At 30.8% G+C, this 22,735-nt stretch overlaps 1 protein-coding gene across 1 annotated transcript in view; it reads left to right on the forward strand.

Annotated features, from left to right (window-relative positions):
• The window catches only part of LOC129969021 (uncharacterized), a 38,611-nt gene extending 19,530 nt beyond the window's left edge, over window positions 1-19,081 (forward strand). The window contains exons 3-8 of the mRNA XM_056083417.1: window positions 743-986; window positions 8,242-8,541; window positions 9,750-9,925; window positions 12,142-12,275; window positions 16,802-16,987; window positions 18,297-19,081. Of these exons, the coding sequence (XP_055939392.1) occupies window positions 743-986; window positions 8,242-8,541; window positions 9,750-9,925; window positions 12,142-12,275; window positions 16,802-16,987; window positions 18,297-18,495 (1,239 nt within the window). The 3' untranslated portion in view covers window positions 18,496-19,081. The remainder of the gene's footprint in view (window positions 1-742; window positions 987-8,241; window positions 8,542-9,749; window positions 9,926-12,141; window positions 12,276-16,801; window positions 16,988-18,296) is intronic.
• Window positions 19,082-22,735: the final 3,654 nt, after the last annotated feature.

The raw sequence follows: 22,735 nt of genomic DNA on the forward strand, positions 1-22,735 counted from the left end.
GGCCCAATTCAAAACGTCGGTCATAATTTACCAAAAACATAAAACCCTTACGCCACTGTATAAGGTATTATGTTACACATTATTGTTTTTATAATGCTTTTATGTTTACATGCATGTATAGTAAAGTCTTTTTTATTGTCACTTGTCTAGGTAAAACTATTAGTCTCCTCTTTTCAGTGGATTTTTCAAACCTCTTTAAAATGCTAAACTAGCGATTTTTTTTCTGCTATATTAAAAATAAGGATATTACATTTTCAAAACTATACAAACTTTTGTCACTAGTTTGAGGAGCATTTTCTTTAATTTTGTCTTCATAAATAATAAAGATAACTTTGCGTCCAAAATTCCAAAAATATCTATGAATCGGAAATTGCTATACTTTCCTCTAAAAGATAATCCAATAACCTTTTTTGCCTCTGTGACTATACTTAAAAAAATATGCACGCCAACATTTTATTCATCTCGTAATTTATGTTGATATTTCTTCCAGTCATAGCTTCATTTGTATTAATCAACTAGTTACTGTTGGTCATCAGCTTATTCTCTTGGAATGATGATCGTCCTGATTTTTAAATAAATAATATGAAATACATTTATTTAAAATTTTACTCTATTATTTGATGAGACTAAAAAATATGAATTTTGTGAAATCATCTACTATATAGTGCTTCACGTGCTGATAGAAAAGTTTTTAAAAGAAGCCTTATTATATATTGTATATGAACCTTCTTTTCAATTACAGATGTCCATAGAAGGATTGGGCAACTTCCAACTTCGGGACATCGTGACCAACCTGGATATCTTGCGTACATCAGTGTTACTCAGGTTTCCAGAGGTTAGAGTGAAAGCCACCTACAAACTGAAGGGTTTTCTCAACCCACCCTTTTCCCAGTCCCTCTCAGATGAGGGACTTTTCGAGGCCAAGATTCCCGATGCCATGGCTACGTGGATTGGGAAGATAGACCTCAAAGACCCGCCAAATGCAGGTAAGCGTTTTCGCTTTATTAAAAATGAAACTTTATGTTCTAATACAATATATATAATATATTGAGATGAGATCAAACATTATGTTTTAATACAACATATATTACAATGAGATGGGATCAAACATTATGTTCTAATGCAATATACAGGGTGTTCATTAATTATTGTCGGGGTTTCCATGCCTCATAACTTTCGAATAAAAAATATTACGCAAAAACCGATTACGTATTCGTAAATTACAACTCAAAGAATTTTATTAATGATATTAAAGTGTAAAGTTTGCACAATTAACACTTTGTAGGCATTCAGCTGAAGGTGATTATGTATTCGTAAATTACAATTCAAAGAATTATGTATTCGTAAATTACAACTCAAAGAATTATGTATTCGTAAATTACAACTCAAAGAATTATGTATTCGTAAATTACAACTCAAAGAATTATGAATACGTAAATTACAACTCAAAGAATTATGTATTCGTAAAGTACAACTCAAAGAATCGCCTTCAGCTGAATGCCTACAAAGTGCAAACTGTGCAAGCTTTACACTTTAATATCATTAATAAAATTCTTTGAGTTGTAATTTACGAATACGTAATCGGTTTTTGCGTAATATTTTTTATTCGAAAGTTATGAGGTACGGAAACCCCGACAATAATTAATGAACACCCTGTATAATACAATTAGATAAGATCAAATATTATGAACTAATACAATATATAATACAATAAGATGAGATCAAAGCTTGTGTACTAATTCAATATATAATACAATGAAATGAGATCAAACATTATGCTCTAATATTATATATAATACAATAAGATGTTAAATATAAGATATTTCCTTTAGTGTCTATGGTTTTTAAATTTCTGTTCAAACTTTTCAGTGCTTACATTGAAAAGATTTCCTTTAGTAATGCAGTTGCAATAACTGACTGTTTTAATAAAAGAAAAAAAAAATGTCAATTCAAATTTCAGTTCTCTTAACTAAAAGTTCAGATAAAAAAAATGATAAAATAAATTAAAGTAATTATAATGTAATATATATGCAAATTTCAGCACACATAAGAAGGGGCTTATGGTTGTATGCAATAATAAATATTTTCTTTTGATTTTTCAAGCAATTTATCTTTCCAAATAGAAAAAATAATTAAATAAGCAATTTCTTTTAATTATATTGTAATGAATGTGTAAGATTTCATATTTTTATTAAATAATATTTTAAGTGCTTTAAAATTAATCTCTCTTCCCAAGCCAACGATGAATGATTAAACATATAAATCGATTTTTTAAAATCAAATTGCAAGTAACGAAACTATGATTTTTAGATTCCCTATCTATTAGCATAAAATGGCGAGCAATATTGTTACGAAATATTGACGATAAAGTATGGTTTTCACAATATCGCGCAATATCTTTTGTTAATTGTGTATATACATGTAAATTTATGAAAAATTGCTCAAATTCTTGTATTGGTTGCAAATTTTAAAACTAAATTTAAATAAATTCCTTAATAAATAATTACAATTTGAATACTCCGACCCGCTTTAAGGAACAGGAAAAAAAACTGATGAGTGGACCACCGCAACAGCAACATTGGCAGAAACTGTGATTCAGTCCTAAGGGCCATTACCGGCCACGGTACAACTATTCTGTTGGGAAGTTCTGTTCTTATCTATCGGATAATAAGTATTATAAAGTGGGCCGCCGAGTAACCTTCTTTTAGAATATGGTGGCAAAGTTTCAAAAAATTTCTGTAGAAATGTAAGGGTTTCCCTTAGTTATAAACAAGATGAACACAAATAAGCAAGTTTGCATAACTTATGATCTCATATTTTATTTATCATTTTCAGCATTCATTTAGACATATAAATATGATTTATCAAAAATCTGTTGTATTATATGGATATAAAGCTTTTATACGTTTTTATATATCTATACATTTTGCACACTTATTTTTAAATATTCAGCTGAGTAATTTCTGCTGATAATAACTCACAACGAAAGGCTTTTGTAGTGATTGGATTTTGAAGCGTTAGGAAATAAACGTTCATAGATGGCGCTAGACAACTAGCATGAGTGTAATTAAAAGAGTGATGCCATTCGAGTGTTTGCTTTTGTAGAAGAAGGAGTTACTGAGCAGAGTAACTCGAACGAATCTGCAATAAATTTGTTGTTAAGTTTTCTATTTGCCTATTTATTCAAAGCACTCACGAACCAGCCACGACAGCTTTATTTACAATAACTATGTAAAGGCTTAAATCTCAATAGAAACTGAGAATCAAAGATACATTCCACCTGCAACAACCGATTTCTTTGAAATCTTTTGCATACCTGTTTCAACAAAATTTATTCAGTTTTGTTTTGTATTATAAGGACAAACGCTGACAAGTTGCGATTTATTTCAACAAAAAGAATCAAAGCGCATGTCCACTGCTTCATTCTTCCCATTGTTTACAGCCGGAGATTGAGGTCACGAATTTGGCGATGAATATTTATCGATCTCTGAAAAATTACATATGATTCACTTGTGATGACAGCACGCAGGAGATATTTACCAAATTTCACTTTTAAATTTCTCTGCGGTCGGATAAGTTTTTGTTTTCGAATGACTAGTTTTGTGATTTGTAGTTCGAACAAGACCTGGAAAAAGTATAAGTTTAAATTTGTGGATTTTCTAGCAATTAAAAACTTCCATTGTTTTAGATTTTTAATTTTAATTCCATAGTTGGCAACAATTAATAAAGCATTATTTTACAGAAAACGATTATTTTTTTTAACAAAACAATAATTCATTTTCTTTCCTGGAAAATGACACTGCTTTAAAATAACTAGTTTAATAAGTTAAATTAATTACGATTATTTTAGCCTATAAAACTATTAATAATTTATATATTAATTATTTAACCTATTAATAATTTTAGTTATTAATATTAACTTCGATAATAGTCTCTTTATCTAGATTACGGAGATGACACTAGCATATGAAAGGTTTAATATTTTTGGAGTTTACGATATTGCTTGAGGATAGTTGAATTTTTTTTTATTATGTGGAATTTTTTCTCAATTAATAAAAAAAAGCCTATGTTTCTTATATTCTTATGTTTTCACAATTTCGAATTATATTTTTAACTCATTATAACTGAATTTCATTCGAAGTAATATCTAAAACCATAATCTTAAAAGATTTTTATTTCAGTAAATATCTTTTAGAATGTGTTAAAAGCACTAAGATGGAAATAACTGTGAAGAATTAAATTTCAGTTTCAATTACTTTTTAAAGGAAAATTATCGAAAAGGGTTTAAAAAGTTTATATATATATATATATATATATATGTATTTAAAGTTTTATAAATATAATGTAAAATATCAAAAATTAAAAATTACTTTCGAATCCCTTATATTAACTATATATTATTTATAAATAAATTTATAAGTTATATTTTTATAAATTTATAAAACTATTTATAAATAAATTTTCAAGAATAGAAGGAAAAAATCCACTAAGCTAAAAATTGTGTAATTTCTTTAAACAAAGCAAAAAAGCAATGCAATACGTTTGGTTTAGTCAAGGAAGTGAGATGCAGTTGCCCTATAAATGGGACAACGCCGAACGTTAACGAATGAATGTAAAATGATGCTCATATTTTTCCTTTATAATTCTTTATTTTATAACACAATTTAAGTAAATAAGTACAGTCTCATTATACTTGCTCTATTTGATTTGACTGGTGCCAACATGTGTAACCGTTGTGCATTACATTTAATTACAAAATTTCAGATTTGTTAAATAATTTTGAAGTAGTAATTAAAAAAGCTTGGCGACTGTATTCCTGAGTTAAATTTCAATGTTGCATGACTGAATATGTTTGCCCGTAAAGCAATAGCCTTACGAAACATCTTATTATGTTTCATTTGGCATATACTGATTCGTACTCTTTTTTTTAAACATTCTATAAAAAAAATATTTATTCGTAAACATTTCAGATTACCACTTGCCGCTTTCGGTGATCAGCTTTTGCCCATCCTATTGGATAGATTATCATACTTAAATCATGTCAACCAACTTTGATTATTGCAATAAAACAAAATGATATTTTAAATTAAACTTCAATAATAAGCATAAAATATTTAGCAGTGTCTACAAATTGGTCCAGCTGTTAAATTTGCAGATACCGCAATTTTTTTAGATATATTTCGAAACTTTAAGGCCGTAATTAGGGGAATTGAATCAATGATGATGTACAAAAGAGTCATAAACTTTTATACGAAATAAAAAATTTTGAAATCGTTGTAGTGGTGGTAACTAGGTAACGGTTTTCCCCATAGAGAATGCACATTAAAGAAAGGATTCTGGGAACTTCTTCCGAAAACGGAAGCTAATGGAGCTTATACTGCTTATGATTTCATGACTTATGAAGTCATAAGCTATAAGTTTTCAAGTTATGTAAAAATTGTCGAAATCGGAGCAATAGTCAGGCTGGCAGATTAATTCATTATCCTCTTTTTCAAATATATATATGAAAAATATTTAATTCTTTTCAATTTTTCAGAGTTATTTATAGATATAGCACTTTGTATTTTCGATGAGTAAGTTCTACATTCAAGAAACTAGAACGAAGAATATAATTACCATAAAATGGCATAAGTTAAATTAATATTTTATCGCATAATGATTATTGAAACAATGAATTTATTAGCCAGTAGCATTTCTTGATCGATTTAAAAGGAAACAATGGAATGCCAGGAAAATTTAGTTTGATCTTAAGTATTACTACAGAGAATCTATAGAAACAATAAATATAATGAGGAATTTCCCAAGAATTATGACGTAGACATCTAATTTATGTTTATTATTTAATATTCATGCAAAAATAATGGTTATTACAGGATTAATGTATATAAAATCTAAACATGAAATTTTCAGATTTAAGAAATTCATTAAAAGTATTATCAATACAATAATTTTAAGAAACAATAAAAAAAAAATGATGCTTGAGAGAAATTATGACATGAGCGACCTTTTTTATTAAATTTTATTGTAAAATATAAGATAAGATGTTAATCATATATCTGGGTCACAAAAACAAACTTTTAGTGAATATTGACATTTTTGTATTGTTGCCAGGATTTAAACAGAGCAGAAATAATCATACATTTGATTTTACTTCGGTTTAAACATTTGTAAAACTAAAGTGTGTAAAATCAATAGATGCTTTTTTTTGGTTCTAAAAAGTGCATTAGCAATGATAAAAAAAATAATAAGATATCATCTTTAAGAGATTATAAGAAACAGTGAGATCGGTGACACCTTTTATTAAATTTTATAAAAAATATAAGATAAAATGGCAATCATATGATTAGGTCATAAAAACAAACTTTTAGTAGATATTAATATATTCTATGATCTAAACAGAACAGAAGTAATAAATGTCCTTTTATTCAGACATTTTAATACAATTTTTAAGAGAAATTTCCAAATGCATTTCAAAAAAGCTATTTAATTTTATGAAAAAATATTATTAATCTTTATTAATTAATTATGTCTTAAAAATGTGAATAATTGAGTTAAAAAAATAGAGAGGTCACAGAGACTTTTCTGCAATTATTTGACATCATGGGAAATTATTATTTCTTGACTTTATAGGAAATTATTATTATTTCAAGACTTTCTATGAAAATAAGTATTTAAAAAAATGCGAAAGTTCTTGGTTTCCTTTTTCAAATCTGAAATAAATGATTTCTCGTTGTTTTAAAGAACACATGATGTTACTATTTTTATTTTAACCATTGTTGAGAAACCGCTCTCACATAAATGATGATACAATAAATTAGAAAAATTTCTACAACTCATTAGAAAGCCTTGTTATTTTCTAATATCAAGACTTTCTAGCTCAGCCTTGTGTTATTTTCTAATATCAAGATTTTCTAGCTCAGCCTTGTGTTATTTTCTAATATCAAGATTTTCTAGCTCAGCCTTGTGTTATTTTCTAATATCAAGACTTTCTAGCTCAGCCTTGTGTTATTTTCTAATATCAAGACTTTCTAGCTCAGCCTTGTGTTATTTTCTAATATCAAGACTTTCTAGCTCAGCCTTGTGTTATTTTCTAACATCAAGACTTTCTAGCTCAGCCTTGTGTTATTTTCTAACATCAAGATTTTCTAGCTCAGCCTTGTGTTATTTTCTAATATCAAGACTTTCTATCTCAGCCTTGTGTTATTTTCTAATATCAAGACTTTCTAGCTCAGCATGGTGTTATTTTCTAATACATTTTGTGCTTGCGCGCTCGTATGTATAGGAAATCAAAGTCTTTTTGTACATAATCCTTCCTATTTTTTGGTTGTAAAGATCGCCTGCTGTATAAAACAAAATATATAATATACTAAAAAGTAAAAATACACACACACACACACACAGAGAGAGAGAGAGACAACCACAGTAAGGATTAATTGTTTGCAATATCTGGAAAAATGAGTTACACCAGCAGAATACCGATTAAAAAAACCAGCTTACAATAAAAGTCATTTATTCTTTCTTTGCTGAACGCAGATTTATCCTAGGGTGATGAGAAATCGAATTAGTTATATGAGCATTGGCAAGTAATCAGTATACAGGTGTTTACTTTTATTGTGGCCGAGTAGATAATTTCTAAACTAGTAGAATTAGACATATCCAGTTGGAAAATGCTTTAAATTACAAGTAAAATTATATGTTATGTTGTTTAAATAAATAGTATTCTCAAAAAGTTAAAAAATCTAACTTTTTATAGATCCCCGTCCTATTTAATAAAGAATTGCTGGCATTTTAAAATATGCGATAAAAAGTTCTATCACTTAATGATTAAAATTAATCAATTTACAACTGTTTAACCTAATTGGGTCAGGGGACATATAAAATTTATAAAACACTTCTCTTTGTTAAGATTGCAATCGTATACAATTTTAACCATCTTTATGTCATGATCAATCATTATAATTATGAATTTAAACTGTTGTTTGCCAATCAAAACGGACTTTTGTTTTACATTCTTCGTCGAAATTCCATTGCAAATGGAAAAAGAAATTTATCAGAATTAGGATAACCCATCTTAATACAAATAGAATCAAAGAAAGGCATTGCAAAATAAATTAAGCAATGTTTTTTAATAAGGACCTAATGTAAAAACATCAAAAATACATTAACATCTTATTCCAAAGATAATAAAAAATAAAAGCATCAGAAATAAAACTTTTTTTTTTTTTTTTTTTTTTTTTGCAGGGGCTTCCATCTTGTCCCTCAGCCAGGCTGCTTTCCGGACCTACTGGGAGAGTGCTAGCCACGCCTTTACCAGTTTCTTGAAAAAGAACCGTGATGCCTTGGACAGTGCAGGGGAGCTCCTGCAAGCCGTCAGTGCTGCAGTGGTCGAAAAAGTACAAAGATTAGCAGAGGAAGGTTTGGAACAAGCAATCGCCCACGTTATGGGCCGCTCCAAACAAACATCCTGGTTTGAGATGTACCCACCCAGGCCCACTCTCGCAACTACTACAGTCATCGATCCTGACTTTGCACTATTGGAAGGTTTGAAATGGTTTTTATCTTATTCACTTAAAAATGATGCAACAATATCATTTGAAAAACATTATTGTGAGGATAAAAATTAAAAATTAATATTAAAATTTAATTGATATTTGTCATTATTATTTTATATTTTATAATATATTAATTTACATTGATCACTAGGAATGAAATTCTCGTCTTCTGCGAATATTGTCTATTGAGTTTGACAAATATCCATAATTTAAGACATATTAATAAATGCAGACATATTAATAATGCAAAATACATTTACTTTTTTTCTGTTTAGTATTATACGAGTTTTTGGTATGCAATTTATATAAATGAAATTTAATATGTTTTTCACTTGAAAGAGGTATCACATTTTCTACGAAAAGTTACCTAGATGATTTAACAACTTTGATTGTTTCAATAAAATGACACATTCATCGTCTGTGTATAATCTAGAAATTATCAAACCAGATGACTATTGAAATGAAAAGAATGCCTAGTGAGTTTAGTCAGTAAAATGCATGACATTTAAAAAAAAACTTTTTATTGGCAATTCTTGATTTTATTATACGAAATACATTATTATAAAATTTTGTGCTCTATATTTATTACAAACGTCAAGAAATCTGATCATCGACTTATTGGTTACGTTTCTCCGAGATGATTGATAATGATATCAAGTGATTTTTTTTTATTCTTTTCTCACTTCCCACCCATCCATTTGAAAACAAAAGAAGAATTACTGAGAGAGAACTGAGACTGAACCGATGAATGACTATGGAGAGCCTATTCTAAATATATATGTATGTGTATAATGACATTTTAAAATCTAAATTAAATCCTATTTGATTTCCTAATTTTAATCTTAAATTAAACCATGTTCATTTCATTCTAAAATATTTTCTTATTTCCTGATCCAATTCCCGCTTTTTTTTATTTATTTATTTATAACACGTTTTCTAGAAAACTGATGACTATTCATTTTCTCCCTCTCAGAACGAAGGGATAAAATTCCATAATGCTTACGACATTCTTTTAAAGATACCTCAGATTCCTTGTCCTATATCGACACGTGGCAAAGAAATCCCTATCAGAATCTCATAGTAAAATATCTGAAGCGAAAATGTCTGTCTATTTTGTTCTTGCTTCGCGATGTCTAGAACTTCCAAAGAGAAACTTCCATTCCGACTCCTTAAATTATTCACTTTATTCCCCTGTAGAAGACACGTCCCCTTTCGTGCCTGTGAGTGAGGAGCCCAGACACCACGAGGAAGAACCACTCTCCGAGGGTAGGAGTCGGCGTCGCAAGAGGCAAGTTCCTTGTGAAAATGGCGAAGGACTCGATGAGTACGTCGACACCCTCCTCAGATTTGGAAGGCGTCTCATCCGATTTCAGGTGAATAATCTCTTGTTGAGACATAAACTCTTGTAATATATATTCTTGATATTGTGATGAAAAGCTTATAAGCCAGATAACAGCTACGAGACATGAGTATTACTTTTGCCTTGTGGTCTTGTTTCTCGGCTGCGAACCACAAGGTCCCAGATTCTATCCTCGCTCATAACAATCAGCTACATTGGTGACCTAGGACGATGAAACTTCAACCTTCGTACAGCTGTTGTGGCGCCATCTACCCACAGCAACCCAAAGTCGTCAGACTCACTTGACGCAGCAACCCAAAGTCGTCAGATTCACTTGGCGCAACAGCATCAGGAAAAGCAATCATTCACCCACACAAGCTCGCCAAAACGCTTGGCGCTACTCAAATGCTCAAATGAGTACAGGCGCATTAGACTCAACAGCTAATACATCACCACTCAACAGCCATTTGTTCGTCTCACCTCCGATTCACCGGAGGGAGAGTACTGTAGTGAAAAGCTTATAAGCCAGATAACAACTACGAGACACGAGTGTTACATTTGTCTTGAGGTCTTGTTACTCAGCTGCGAACCACAAGGTCCCAGGTTCTATCCTCGCTCATGACAATCTGCTACAATTTCAGTATTGGTAAGCTCAAATAAGTTCACGAAATGCATAGTCACCACCGTTCTTGTTTTCTCAAAAATTCCGCCATGCTGTGATTTGAATGGTTTTCTTTAGAATGAAAGTTCAATGAAGAACGAATGACGCAAGTGTCAGATTTCCGTTTAGGTAGCCGCCTAGGGAATCTGAATTGAGGGAATATTCATTAAATAACGCTATTAATTACCAAGTAAATATAAAAAATACAAATTCAATTAATTATAAATATTAAGAGTACAATTTATATTTAACGTTCGATTATTGATGATGATGTTGTGTCCGCGTTACCATAGAAAGGGGTTGCAGTAGCTACTGAGGGTAAAGACTCCTGAGCACCCAGGGCAGAAGTCTGACTTCTAGTTCATATGAAGATGACACTCACACATTCGCTTGTACAACCCCTTTTTACAGGGAGGCACATTCACACACCTCACAGATAGAACACAGATGAAGAACAACCATGCCCGAACCGGGAACCGGGACGCCGGCAACGTTCGATTGTTAACTAATTATAAAGCAAATTGAATGAATTTAACGTTGTTAAATAACTAAAGGAATTAAAATGAATTATTTTTATTTATAGTATATTGCAAACTTAATTGATTGTATTATATTCCATCGGAGAATTCCTTTAAAAAATATTATGTTTATTTCTTATGTTATATTATGTTATATTTGCTTTCGAAGTTATATTTGATTGAAGGTTAATATTTTCTTATAATCTCATCATAATAATTAAGCACGTTTATTTAATTTTTTAAAAAAAATCGAAAATTATTAATTATGGTTAATTTCTTCATGAATTTTACTACTTTAATCACTTTTTCAGCGATATAATATTAAAAAAGAAACAAACATACACGTTTTTACAAAATTAATAAAATAAGAAAATAAAATGAGATAAATCATCAATAGATTAAATATTATCTTTGTTGAAATTTGTTTAAATGCGAAATTAAATTGATAAGTTACTAAAACAAGGGACTCATAATAAATACTGTTTAAATTTGACATTTTTTTATAATTAATTTCGCGTCCGAAAATTCACCATGATACTGCGTTTTTGTATTATTTGAAATCTAAAGAGTTTTCAACTTCAAGTACTGAAAATATTAAAAACATTTATTTGTGAGCACGTGATCATGCCTTTATTAACAATGAATTAAATAGATAATATTTTGAGTTCCAAAATAAATTAAAAACTGTCCAAATAATTTTTGAAAAATAATTACAACATCTAGGTAATTTGTAAAATTATACGAAATAACTAATAATTTCCAAATATTTTGACATTTCCAAACAAAAAATATTTAAAGATAAAACAAAAAATCATAATTATTAATTTTTTTATGGCTTAACTATTTTAATTTATCAATATCCTATATACTTTTCTGGCGAACAAAAAAGCGAAAGAGGTAAGAGACCTGATATTATAACATAAAGTAAATTAGAAAATTTATTTTAAATCCAGGCAAAGCTAATATATAACAATATTGGACGGGATATAAAAATAATGAAATGGATCGAGAATTTTACTTCTTTACTCTAAAACTTTTTGATTTATGATAAATTTTCTATATTTATCGCAGGAACCTATCCCATTCCCTAACACGACAGTCAAAATCGATGACATGTTAACCATCTTCTTGTATAATGGAGGTATCAGAGGAGCCTCCAACATTTCCAGGAGGAAAAATGCTTACGTCAAATGTACGAACTCAAGGTAAGATAAATACGCATCAAGAAACAATATTTCGATTGCATTCTTGAAGTACATTGTACACTTAAATATTTCTACTTGTACATTCTGTTGTTGTTGTTTCTTATAGCACTTGCCCGCTGTTCAAAGACAGCCGCTTTAAGCCTAAGGGGGAGCACCTTTTGTTTTTATCGTAGAGCCATCTTGGGCCAAGAGTACGACTTGACAACACACGCATCACTCATTCGCTCGCACAACCCCTTTTTACGCCGGCGTCCTGGCATAGGGTTAGCGCGTCTTCCCCGTGATCTGGGCGTCCCGGGTTCGAGTCCCGGTTTGGGCATGGTTGTTCTTCTGTTGTTCTATCTGTGAGATGTGTGAATGTGCCCTCCTGTCAAAAGGGGTTGTGCAAGCGAATGAATGATGCGTGAGTGGCAAAGTCGTACTCTTGGCCCTAGTTGGCGCTGCTATAAAAAATAAGAGACGTTCCCCCTCAGGCTTAAATCGCTGTCTTCGTAACAGCGGGCTTGTCAGTGGCAAGTGCCATAAGAAACAAACAAACAATCCCCTTTTTACAGGAGGGCACATTTACTCATCTCACAGATAGAACAAAAAGAACAACCATGCCCAAACCGGGACTCGAACCCGGGACGCCCAGATCACGCGGAAGATGCGCTACCCTTATGCCAGGACACCGGCACTTGTGCATTCTCATGTACGAAATATAATCGTCGCACAAATATTTAAGCAAGTAATCGTCATGAAAGTGTTGTAATAGTTATAAACTTTGCTTTTGGCGAATCTCCATATTTCAGATCTTTTAAGCCCAAAAAACTAATTTCATATATGTATACTCGATAAATTAAATATGAAATTTAATAGGTAGTCTTTACACCGAATGTGTTGATTTCTATCAGATTTGAGAGAACTTCAATCATGGGGAGATTTTCTATCTGTCTGTGGGAGTACAAGTGAACGCTATAACTGCTTAATGCAAAGAAGTGGATAAATAATATCTGATGTGAAGATTTTCCTCTGGAATTGAAATTTTTATCAAATTCTAAATAAATTAATCCGAGACTGATCGTATGTAACTTATACACACGTATGTGAACGTTATTACTCAAAAACGCGACGATTTAGATAAAGTAAATTTGGTACGTGATTTTGTTACTAAAATTATAGTTGCGTGTAAATTTTTGGTTTTATTCGCTAAAAAGTAAAGGCTTCCAAATTTATACCGTTTTTTTTTTTCTCTCTCTCTCTCTCTCTATACCACGAAACACAGAACTCTTATATGTAGGACTCTGGAATTAAAAATCCGAGCACTTGTAGAACACTACTTTGCTTAAATTCAACAATTTTATGCAGGGAACACGGAAGGCATAACACCTTTATTAGACGATATGAGAAAAAGGTGCGAACTACGAAAGAGACGAAGTATGCGAAAAAGGAAATAGCACTTCCGTTGGTTTGATAGATCTTCGGCAGTGCTCATATTAATCCTTTTAAACTCAACTCATTGCTATGTTCAAAAAAGTAAAATTTGTTTAACGTATTTGCATTCCTGTTATTTATATAGCGAAACAAAAAAGACATCCGAAAAGTATATTCAATTTTCTTCATTTTCGTACGAATCACAAAACGCTCATAAACGTGAAAATGAAATTCTGATCACTCACGGCGTTTATAAGCTTGCCCGAGGTCCGCAAATTTTGTGGGGAGGTGGAATAAGGGAAGAGCAGGGAAGGACAACACCTGTTTTAGAGAAATTTTGATAAGATCATTTCTATTACTTTTTATCCTAGTCATCAAAGAGTATTTTATACTTTCTGCGAATAAAAAAAAGGCAACGAAACTTTGTGTGTATGTGTGTTATTTCTTGTTATACACCATTTTGTCTGGTTGCCTATTAACTTCTAACCATTTCAGTATTAAAAAACATCTTTTTAGTGCCGCATGTATTCGATAGACCGTCACTTTTCGCAGAAATCATGCAAGAAAAATTTTTAAGGGTAGAAATTTAATTCATGATGATTTAGCTCTTTCAGTACTGAAGTGTTTGAAACAGCCATTGAAGGAAAGTTCGGCTACCGCCAGAATTCCTCGAACGTCCGAACGAGATTTCTATTGTCCTCTTTACTTTAAGTACAATTGACTGAATATTCAAGTGCTTCGTTTATTACAGTACTCACCTTGCAGTAACAGCTTAGCCTCTTTTTCATTTTCTTGTGCTACCCCGGGGACACCTCGAAATGAGGATGAGATGCTTCCGGTATATTAATTGGATCTCGCTACCCTGGAGGGTGCACGAAAAGGTGGAGGTCTGGTCCATCGATAACGGGACGTACTTCTTTAGGGCAGGGTTGCGCCGTGGCTGGTGATGGCCCTTAGAATTGAAACACAGTTTCCGCCAGTGTTGCTGTTGCAGCGGTCCGGTCATTCAATAATTTTTATCCTTGTGCTTTCGGGTGGGTCGGAAAATGTGATATGATATGACTTTTCTCTTTCTTGCACAAATTCTCCTAATAGCTATCTCCCAAGTAGAACTATTTTTATATATTAACTTCTTAAGAAAACGAACTATTGTTGCAATTTCAGAGACGGTGGTAAGAAATTCTCTTTCAAAGAGAAAGCGAGCGCTTCAATATACTATGCTCTTAAGAATCTGAGGCTTACGAGGATCCGAAATCCTATATCATTGTAATAAAAAATAATAGATTTTTTTCAGGTATAAAATACGCTTTTCTTTAAACTCCATACACACAAAAAATTTTTTTAAGGAATAAAACGGTAGGATAATTATTTTAGTTTCTATGTATTATATTAAAACTATTAAAAATATCGCAATATATCCATATAAAATTCACTTCTGTGATAAAAATATAAGAAAGAAGAGATATTTATATTTCAGGATTCTCAAGAGTGATTACTGATATAAAACTGCTGTCAGTACCATTGCTTTTTTGTCTACTTATTTAAAAAAGATTTAAAAATTTTAAGTTTTAAAATCTTTTAAATCTTAACAATTCAAAATATCTTTCTGATATTATGGGTATAATATTCTAAAAAAGCTACTGCGAAATTTCTTTAAAAAGTAATTTTATTTCAATATATTAAACATCTAAATTAATTACACTCTGCGGCAGTTTGAATCAAAATAGTATAATTTATCACTTTGGAGCAGTTCTTTGAGCAACAAAACTAAAGATATTTTATTCTATTTTGAAAATTCGATTATGCAGCAGCAAATTTCATATAATAAGGAATCACCATGAAATCCGTTTTGAGCACATAAGTCGGTACTAAGGAAACTATCGGACAGGGGATATCCATCTAATCAACTGAAAAAGGAACATCAGTGACTAAATAAATGATTGAAGCCATATTACGACCCATTGAGCTCTGTATTAGAAAGACTTTACTGCATTCAAAACTCTCAACTTCCATCTGTACAAATATTATGTACAAAAAATGAATGCCATGATGGATACTTAATTTTAATATTAAATGAAGTACCATATTGTGGATATTCATCTAATTAACTGAAAAAGGAACATCAGTGACTAAATAAATGATTGAAGCCATATTACGACCCATTGAGCTCTGTATTAGAAAGACTTTACTGAAATTCAAAACTCTCAACTTCCATATGTACAAATATTATGTACAAAAAATGAATGCCATGATGGGTACTTAATTTTAATATTAAATGAAGTACCATATTGTGGATATTCATCTAATTAACTGAAAAAGGAACATCAGTGACTAAATAAATAATTGAAGCCATATTACGACCCATTGAGCTCCGTATTAGAAAGACTTTACTGCATTCAAAACTCTCAACTTCCATATGTACAAATATTATGTACAAAAAATGAATGCCATGATGGGTACTTAATTTTAATATTAAATGAAGTACCATATTGTGGATATTCATCTAATCAACTGAAAAAGGAACATCAGTGACTAAATAAATGATTGAAGCCATATTACGACCCATTGAGCTCTGTATTAGAAAGACTTTACTGAAATTCAAAACTCTCAACTTCCATATGTACAAACATTATGTACAAAAAATGAATGTCATGATGGGTACTTAATTTTAATATTAAATGAAGTACCATATTGTGGATATTCATCTAATTAACTGAAAATTTTCTTAAAATGTTTCGATGATTAAATAAATGATTGAACCCATAGAGATGTTTTATGAACTGCGTATTCGATTTTACAGCATTAAAAAAAATTCAGATTGGCAGTGTCAAATTCCATGCACTAATGATTTTTTGGTGAATAATTCAATTTCCAATAAACCAAATTATCATCACCAAAATTATCAAGTTGTGGCAATTATCTACCACAGAAAAATACTCTTAAAAAGTGAAATATATTATTGAATGCTTATAATTAAGGGCATATTTAGATCTGTAGTTAATGTATACTAACTAAATATACCTGTACTACAGTATATTAGTATATAGTACATACTAATACTGTATATAATTTTAAAATATTGAGCTAATCTCATTTTTTTTTTCTGTATTCAGTACAACTCTTGGCTTGGTTGTTCGCTTGGAGAACCTGAGGGTGAATCTCAAATACAGGGTACTTCAAGATTATCGTCTGCTCCTCTTTAACGGAGATGGGGATATCCGAATCAGAGAAGTCATCGTCCTCGTGCAGCTCACTCAGCTCACCGGGCCAGACGGCGATATTCGACAGCGTTTGGACAGGTATAATTTGCATATTTATATTATCAAGATTAATTTTAGCAGAGAGGGACACAAGCAGTTAGGATATAAGTGGCCAATGTTTTGTCAAGCTATTGCATATTATCTGTACAAAACTATATGAAAAGAATTTCCTCATTGAAATAATATCCGTTTTTATAATTTCTGTTTCAAAATTTTCTTAATATTTTTGATTGTATAATTAATTCTAAAACAGTATAGATATTGTATTGAATTTTTTTGACACAAAAATATCATTCCCTTTGCTATAAGATACTCCACTTATAGTTGTATTATTTGTAAGAACAATATTTCAAAACTACAAAATCTTGTTAAATATTTCACTTACACACACACACACACACACACATCTTATTTCTACGGTTAGTGCCTAATCTATATAAGATGCCCTAATAATTCTTCTCTGAATAATTCTCCATTAAATCTAATCAATCTAACAATTGGAGATAAATTACAGTGGCTTATTTAAGTGTTTTGAAATAAATATTTTTATTTCATATTTATTGTTTTTATTTATATGGCTCTGTATTCTGGATTAAGCATGTCAGGTTTCAGCAGTTTGCAAGAATTTTTTGATATATTAAATGAAATATCCTAGACTCAACCATTTTCTACGTATAAACAAATCATATTGAAAGTGTATAAAGGATTAATTAGATTTATTTGATAAAAGATATTTTCTTCTAATTTTTTCTACATAAAAAATGTGACTTTCCTATTTTAGTTCAACATTATTCTTTGAATATAATTTTCCTTTGCATGTATGTTCGATATCAATTGTAATGTGACAAGATAACCCAGATTAGAATGAAAAGCTCCCTGATTTCCATTTTTGTCCTTTATTTACTCACTCCTCTAATCCCACCGAGGGGCACTTCGTAAGCGAGGATGAGAAGCTTCCGACATGGTAGTGGGTTCTCGCCAACCTGGTGGGTACACAAAAAGGTGAGGATCTGGCTCCTTCATCAATGAAGGGACGTACTACCTTATGGAAGGGCTGTACCGTAGCCGGTGATGACCCTTACGATTCAACCACAGTTCCCGCCAGTGTTGCTGTAGCGGCGGTTCGGTCATTAATTTTTATCCCTGTGGCGATGGGCGGGTCGGAGAGTTAGTGATATGACTTGCTCACGCGTCTATATTTAAAATTTCCCCGGTTGAAGTTTAGAAAAAATTATTACAGTTTATATGTGATCTCCAAGCATTTTACGCCTTAAATAATATAAACTTGTAATAAAAATAATGATTTTGAAATAATGTTTAAAAATAATGTTTGATTTTCTGTTTACAGACTCAAAATATGGAAGCTAGGTCACGTGACAGTTCGTCTAAGAGGGTTAGGCAACTTGACCTCTGCTTTGTCCATGTTGTTGACTCATCAGATCAACGAAGATCCTAAAGCAGTCATCCCGGTGGCTGAGGCCCAAGTGACACACGTCATCCGGCAGCAGCTCAACAACGTCACCATCCCCATCTTCTCGCTCATCTAACAAGCATCCATTTTGCAACAAACACCACCACTCATTCATTTTCATTCGTGTGCCTTTTGCAATCATTTTTCACTGGTAGGGTCATGAGCACAACTTAATGGCCATGTTTAACCCTTTCATTACTGACCCGGCCCAATCGGCCTTAAAAATTATATATTGGCAAGCCATTTCTGGTTGAAATGAGGGATATATGATGTAAAACAAGTTATCACGTATCCAGAAAAAGAAATCAGTACGCTAATATAGAATTTGCATGACCGATTGCGCCGGGTCAGTTGTGAAAGGGTTAAAAGAAACATTTTGGAATAATGCCAAAAAAGTTCAAGTATTGGTACTTTTCAATTTGCTTTGGCATTGTGCTAAAATGTATCTTCAACGAATAGCCATGAAATGTATTCATTGTATTTATATAATCATGAATGGATTTTTTTTTCAGTATATGGAATGTTTCATGTTTAAGTCCTACTTATCTAAACATCGTCTATATATATATATATTTTTTATAAATAAATGAATTAGCAAAAGTAAGTTTGCACCAATAAACAATTTTAAAAAGTGAATATTGAATTCCATTTCCAATAGGATCTCATTAAATATAAAGAATATTAAAAGATTATATATATATTTTTTTAATTTTTAACGGCTTATCTGACATAATTTAAATCTCTTTTGTCTGTAAATTATAATGAATGTTTGAAGAAGATTTAGAATTTTTATAACTTGTGCAGAAAATTATTAAATATGCCATATTTTCATAATTTTTGTTTTTTGCGGTATAATTTATTTCAGACTGTTACATTTCAGAGAGTTTTTATTTTATTATAAAATTTCATAACAGAATTGTAACTTTTGCTATGTGACCTTGTAAACAAACATGTAAAAATTGTACAGAATAAAACATTTGAAATATTTTTTTTGCGTAATTATTTATTGTTTCTCACTTAAATGGCAGTTCTGTATGTTAATATTTAGCATGCATCATTTCAACTCTAACTCAAAATTGGAAAATCTGTTTCGTAAAATTTGAGTGTAATCGAACATTAACGAAATAAATTTCTAATATTGCCGTGGTTATCCATTAAATTATTTCATATAGTTTCGTTCTCTAATAAGTTTTATAAAATAAATTTTTAGCATTAAATCTTGATTATTTGAATTTACCTGCTTTTTCATATGATATTTTCTGTAACATCTTCGAGCCATTAGTGTTTCATTTTTTTTGTTGACATAACTGAAGTAATGTGCGCATTTTGACACATGCAAGAAGTGACATATAATATATAAAAATAAAAGCTTTCCTTTAATAAACATTCCTTTGAACTGATTATATTAATGAATTTTAATAATCTATGATAATAAACTTTGAATGAATGGATCATTGTTTTCTTTTAAAAAATATTTAGTCTAATTGATTTGATACAATTAATTACCTTAGATTTTTAATTAATTTTTAATTTTATAAAATCGACAAATGCTGCATTAATTGTATAAAAGAATTTTCTGTGTAATCATCTGAAGCCAGAAACTTTTCAATATGGTTTTTGTTGGCTCTCGAACAACTTTCTTTCATTGCAGATATTGCATATAGTAGAAAATTATTTCTATTAGTACAAGATATTATGCAATATCTTCATGGTGTTGTCTGAATGCCGTACAGTAGTTTGAAATTATCTTAATAATATCGTAGGATACTAATAGGGAAAATGTTACTATTGTATTTAATTTGATGTGAAAACATTCTTTCTTTAATTCTAAAAAATAACTCTTATTTAAAATAGCAAAAAAAATGGATACCATTGGCTACTTTTTCAGTTCCAGAAATAAAATATAAATTTGCAAATTTCTCAAAAATATATCTCTAACCTAACTTTGAAATACTGTACTGAAACTAACATTCATCCATACGCAATCTACCATACGCAATTTCAAAGCATTTCTGAATTTTATAGATATATCGAGAAATGCAAACAAAACAATGTTACAAATAAAGTAATACTAATCTCATTGTAATAAACTCAAGATTTTGATACTCCGAGTCAAACAAACCCTGATTTATAATGCAATAATAAGACCACATCTGGGCAATAATTTCGCCATTTCAACCTCAAAATCTGGAATACATAATTTAAAATTAGAGAAGCAACATCGTATTATCGATTTTTTTTTTTTTTTTTGTCAATTTGCCATTTGTCTTTCTTCTGATTTTCAACTTAAAATTCATTCAGACGTTCATTAAAAGGATTCTTCAAATGATTGGAGTTGCCCCTCAAAGTGACAATAAATAACGAGCTATTCTGTGATTGTAGGCTCGTCAAAAGCAAACCAGAGGGGTTCTAATGCATTAAACTCCTGTTTACATATATATATATATAATATGTAATAATATTTTAAACTCTTAATTTAACCCAAATTAATTTCCAAAATTTTATCTTAACTTAGCCCATTGTAACTTCATTCTAAAATATTCTCTTATTTCGTGATCCAATTCCACTTTCGGTTTAATTAATCCCTTTGTAAAAATAATGCGCCATCAGTGCTATGTATCAAATGAAAGTGATACCTTTGCCCTTGTCAGAGGTCAAAATATGCATTTCATCTGCACGTGGCCGGAAATCCTATATTATATAAGACTAGTGATCATTTGTTTCGCTCTTTTCGCTTCTTTCATACTTCTGCTATTGTGCCGCGCTGCGTCTGCTTGTAAATAGATTACTTTCCCCAGATGGATATTAAAGAGAGAATAAAACGAAATTAAAAATACAATGACTCGTTTATGTCTTCAAACCTGCATTCTGATTCAACCAAAATAATGTTACATGTTATTTATTCGACAGGATTCAAAATTCATTATATATATATATATATATATATATATATATATATATATATATATATATAATGTGTGTGTGTGTAATCTTTGACATTCAATTCTTCTTATTTTATATTCTTTTTTATTTGATTGCATACAAATAAATTGGAAATATGGTAATCGTCAGAAAATACGAAAGCAGATTTTGAAAAAATTCCATCTTTCAAATTTCCTCAGGTCCTAAAAACACATTTTTGGCAATATATCAGTAAACAGCGATAACTCAAAAACACCTTAAGCTATACAAATGAAATTTAATATATGAAATTACAACCAAATTTGTAAATTTCTATCAAATTCTGTGCTAAATTCATTCACAGAAAATCTGGCTGTCTATCTGGTGATTCGAGTAGAAGTGAACTCCGTAACTCTTAAACGAAAAGAGCTAGGTACATAAAATGTGGTGCAAAAGTGTTGCATCCAAAATATAAATATTTTCAAAAAATCCATCAAATGGTTGACGTACTTTCACGTGCATGTTAACGAAATAACTCAGAGACGCGATGATTTAAATCATTGAAACTCAGTATGTGATCTTGTGACTACAAATATATTTTTGTGCTATATTTTGCTGTATAAAGGTCGCCATAGATGTCCGAAATGCATATTCTCCCGACGGATTCAGTTAGATTCCCACCAAAGATCTATATTTCCTATCGTACACCAGTGATCATACCTAAGGTCCACAATTTTAAAAAAGAGAGGAAGGATTGAATCTTTAATGGAGAGTATGCGAAAAAATTTCGGGCAGTCCATTCCATTTGGTTTTGAATGCTCTTTGTAAAATATTTGTCAACTTATTTCTTCTGTGATAATTTTAATTTCTATTTTGTTTGTTTTCATGGTGTATTAAACTTAAAGAACAATAATGAAAAAAAATATTCATTACCATATTGTTGGTGCCTCTTGACCAGCCTATTTCTTGTCCCATAAAATTCCGAAACTCGACAGAGCCCTTTTCACTTAACTATTCTACCAGGGAATGACTCATCAACAGATTGAAATACAGTTAAATTGTAATTAGAGCAAATAACTTAAATCACGTTTAACACAGCATAGCCCTTTCTGATTCTTACCTTCCCCCAAAAAAGCAATATATAAATAGGAAGTCACCAATCTAATTTAGCTTATTATTCTTGTATAATTGAAACTACTCGAGGGCTATTTCCATCGGGACCTTGTAATTTTAAAATGTTTTCGTAAGATGGGGTTTATATCTAACCTTCAAACCTGCTTGCTTCTCTGGATGCATTGACCCAGTTGAGTTTAAAGTGCATCAAGTCTGTCTGTACCGTGGGTTTTCGGTGGATCAGGCGTCGAATTCGGTATCTGCTATCACCGTAGTTGAAACCTTATACCATCAAGGTACCG

The sequence above is a fragment of the Argiope bruennichi genome, chromosome 5 (assembly GCF_947563725.1).
Source record: "Argiope bruennichi chromosome 5, qqArgBrue1.1, whole genome shotgun sequence".
NCBI lineage: Eukaryota > Metazoa > Arthropoda > Arachnida > Araneae > Araneidae > Argiope > Argiope bruennichi.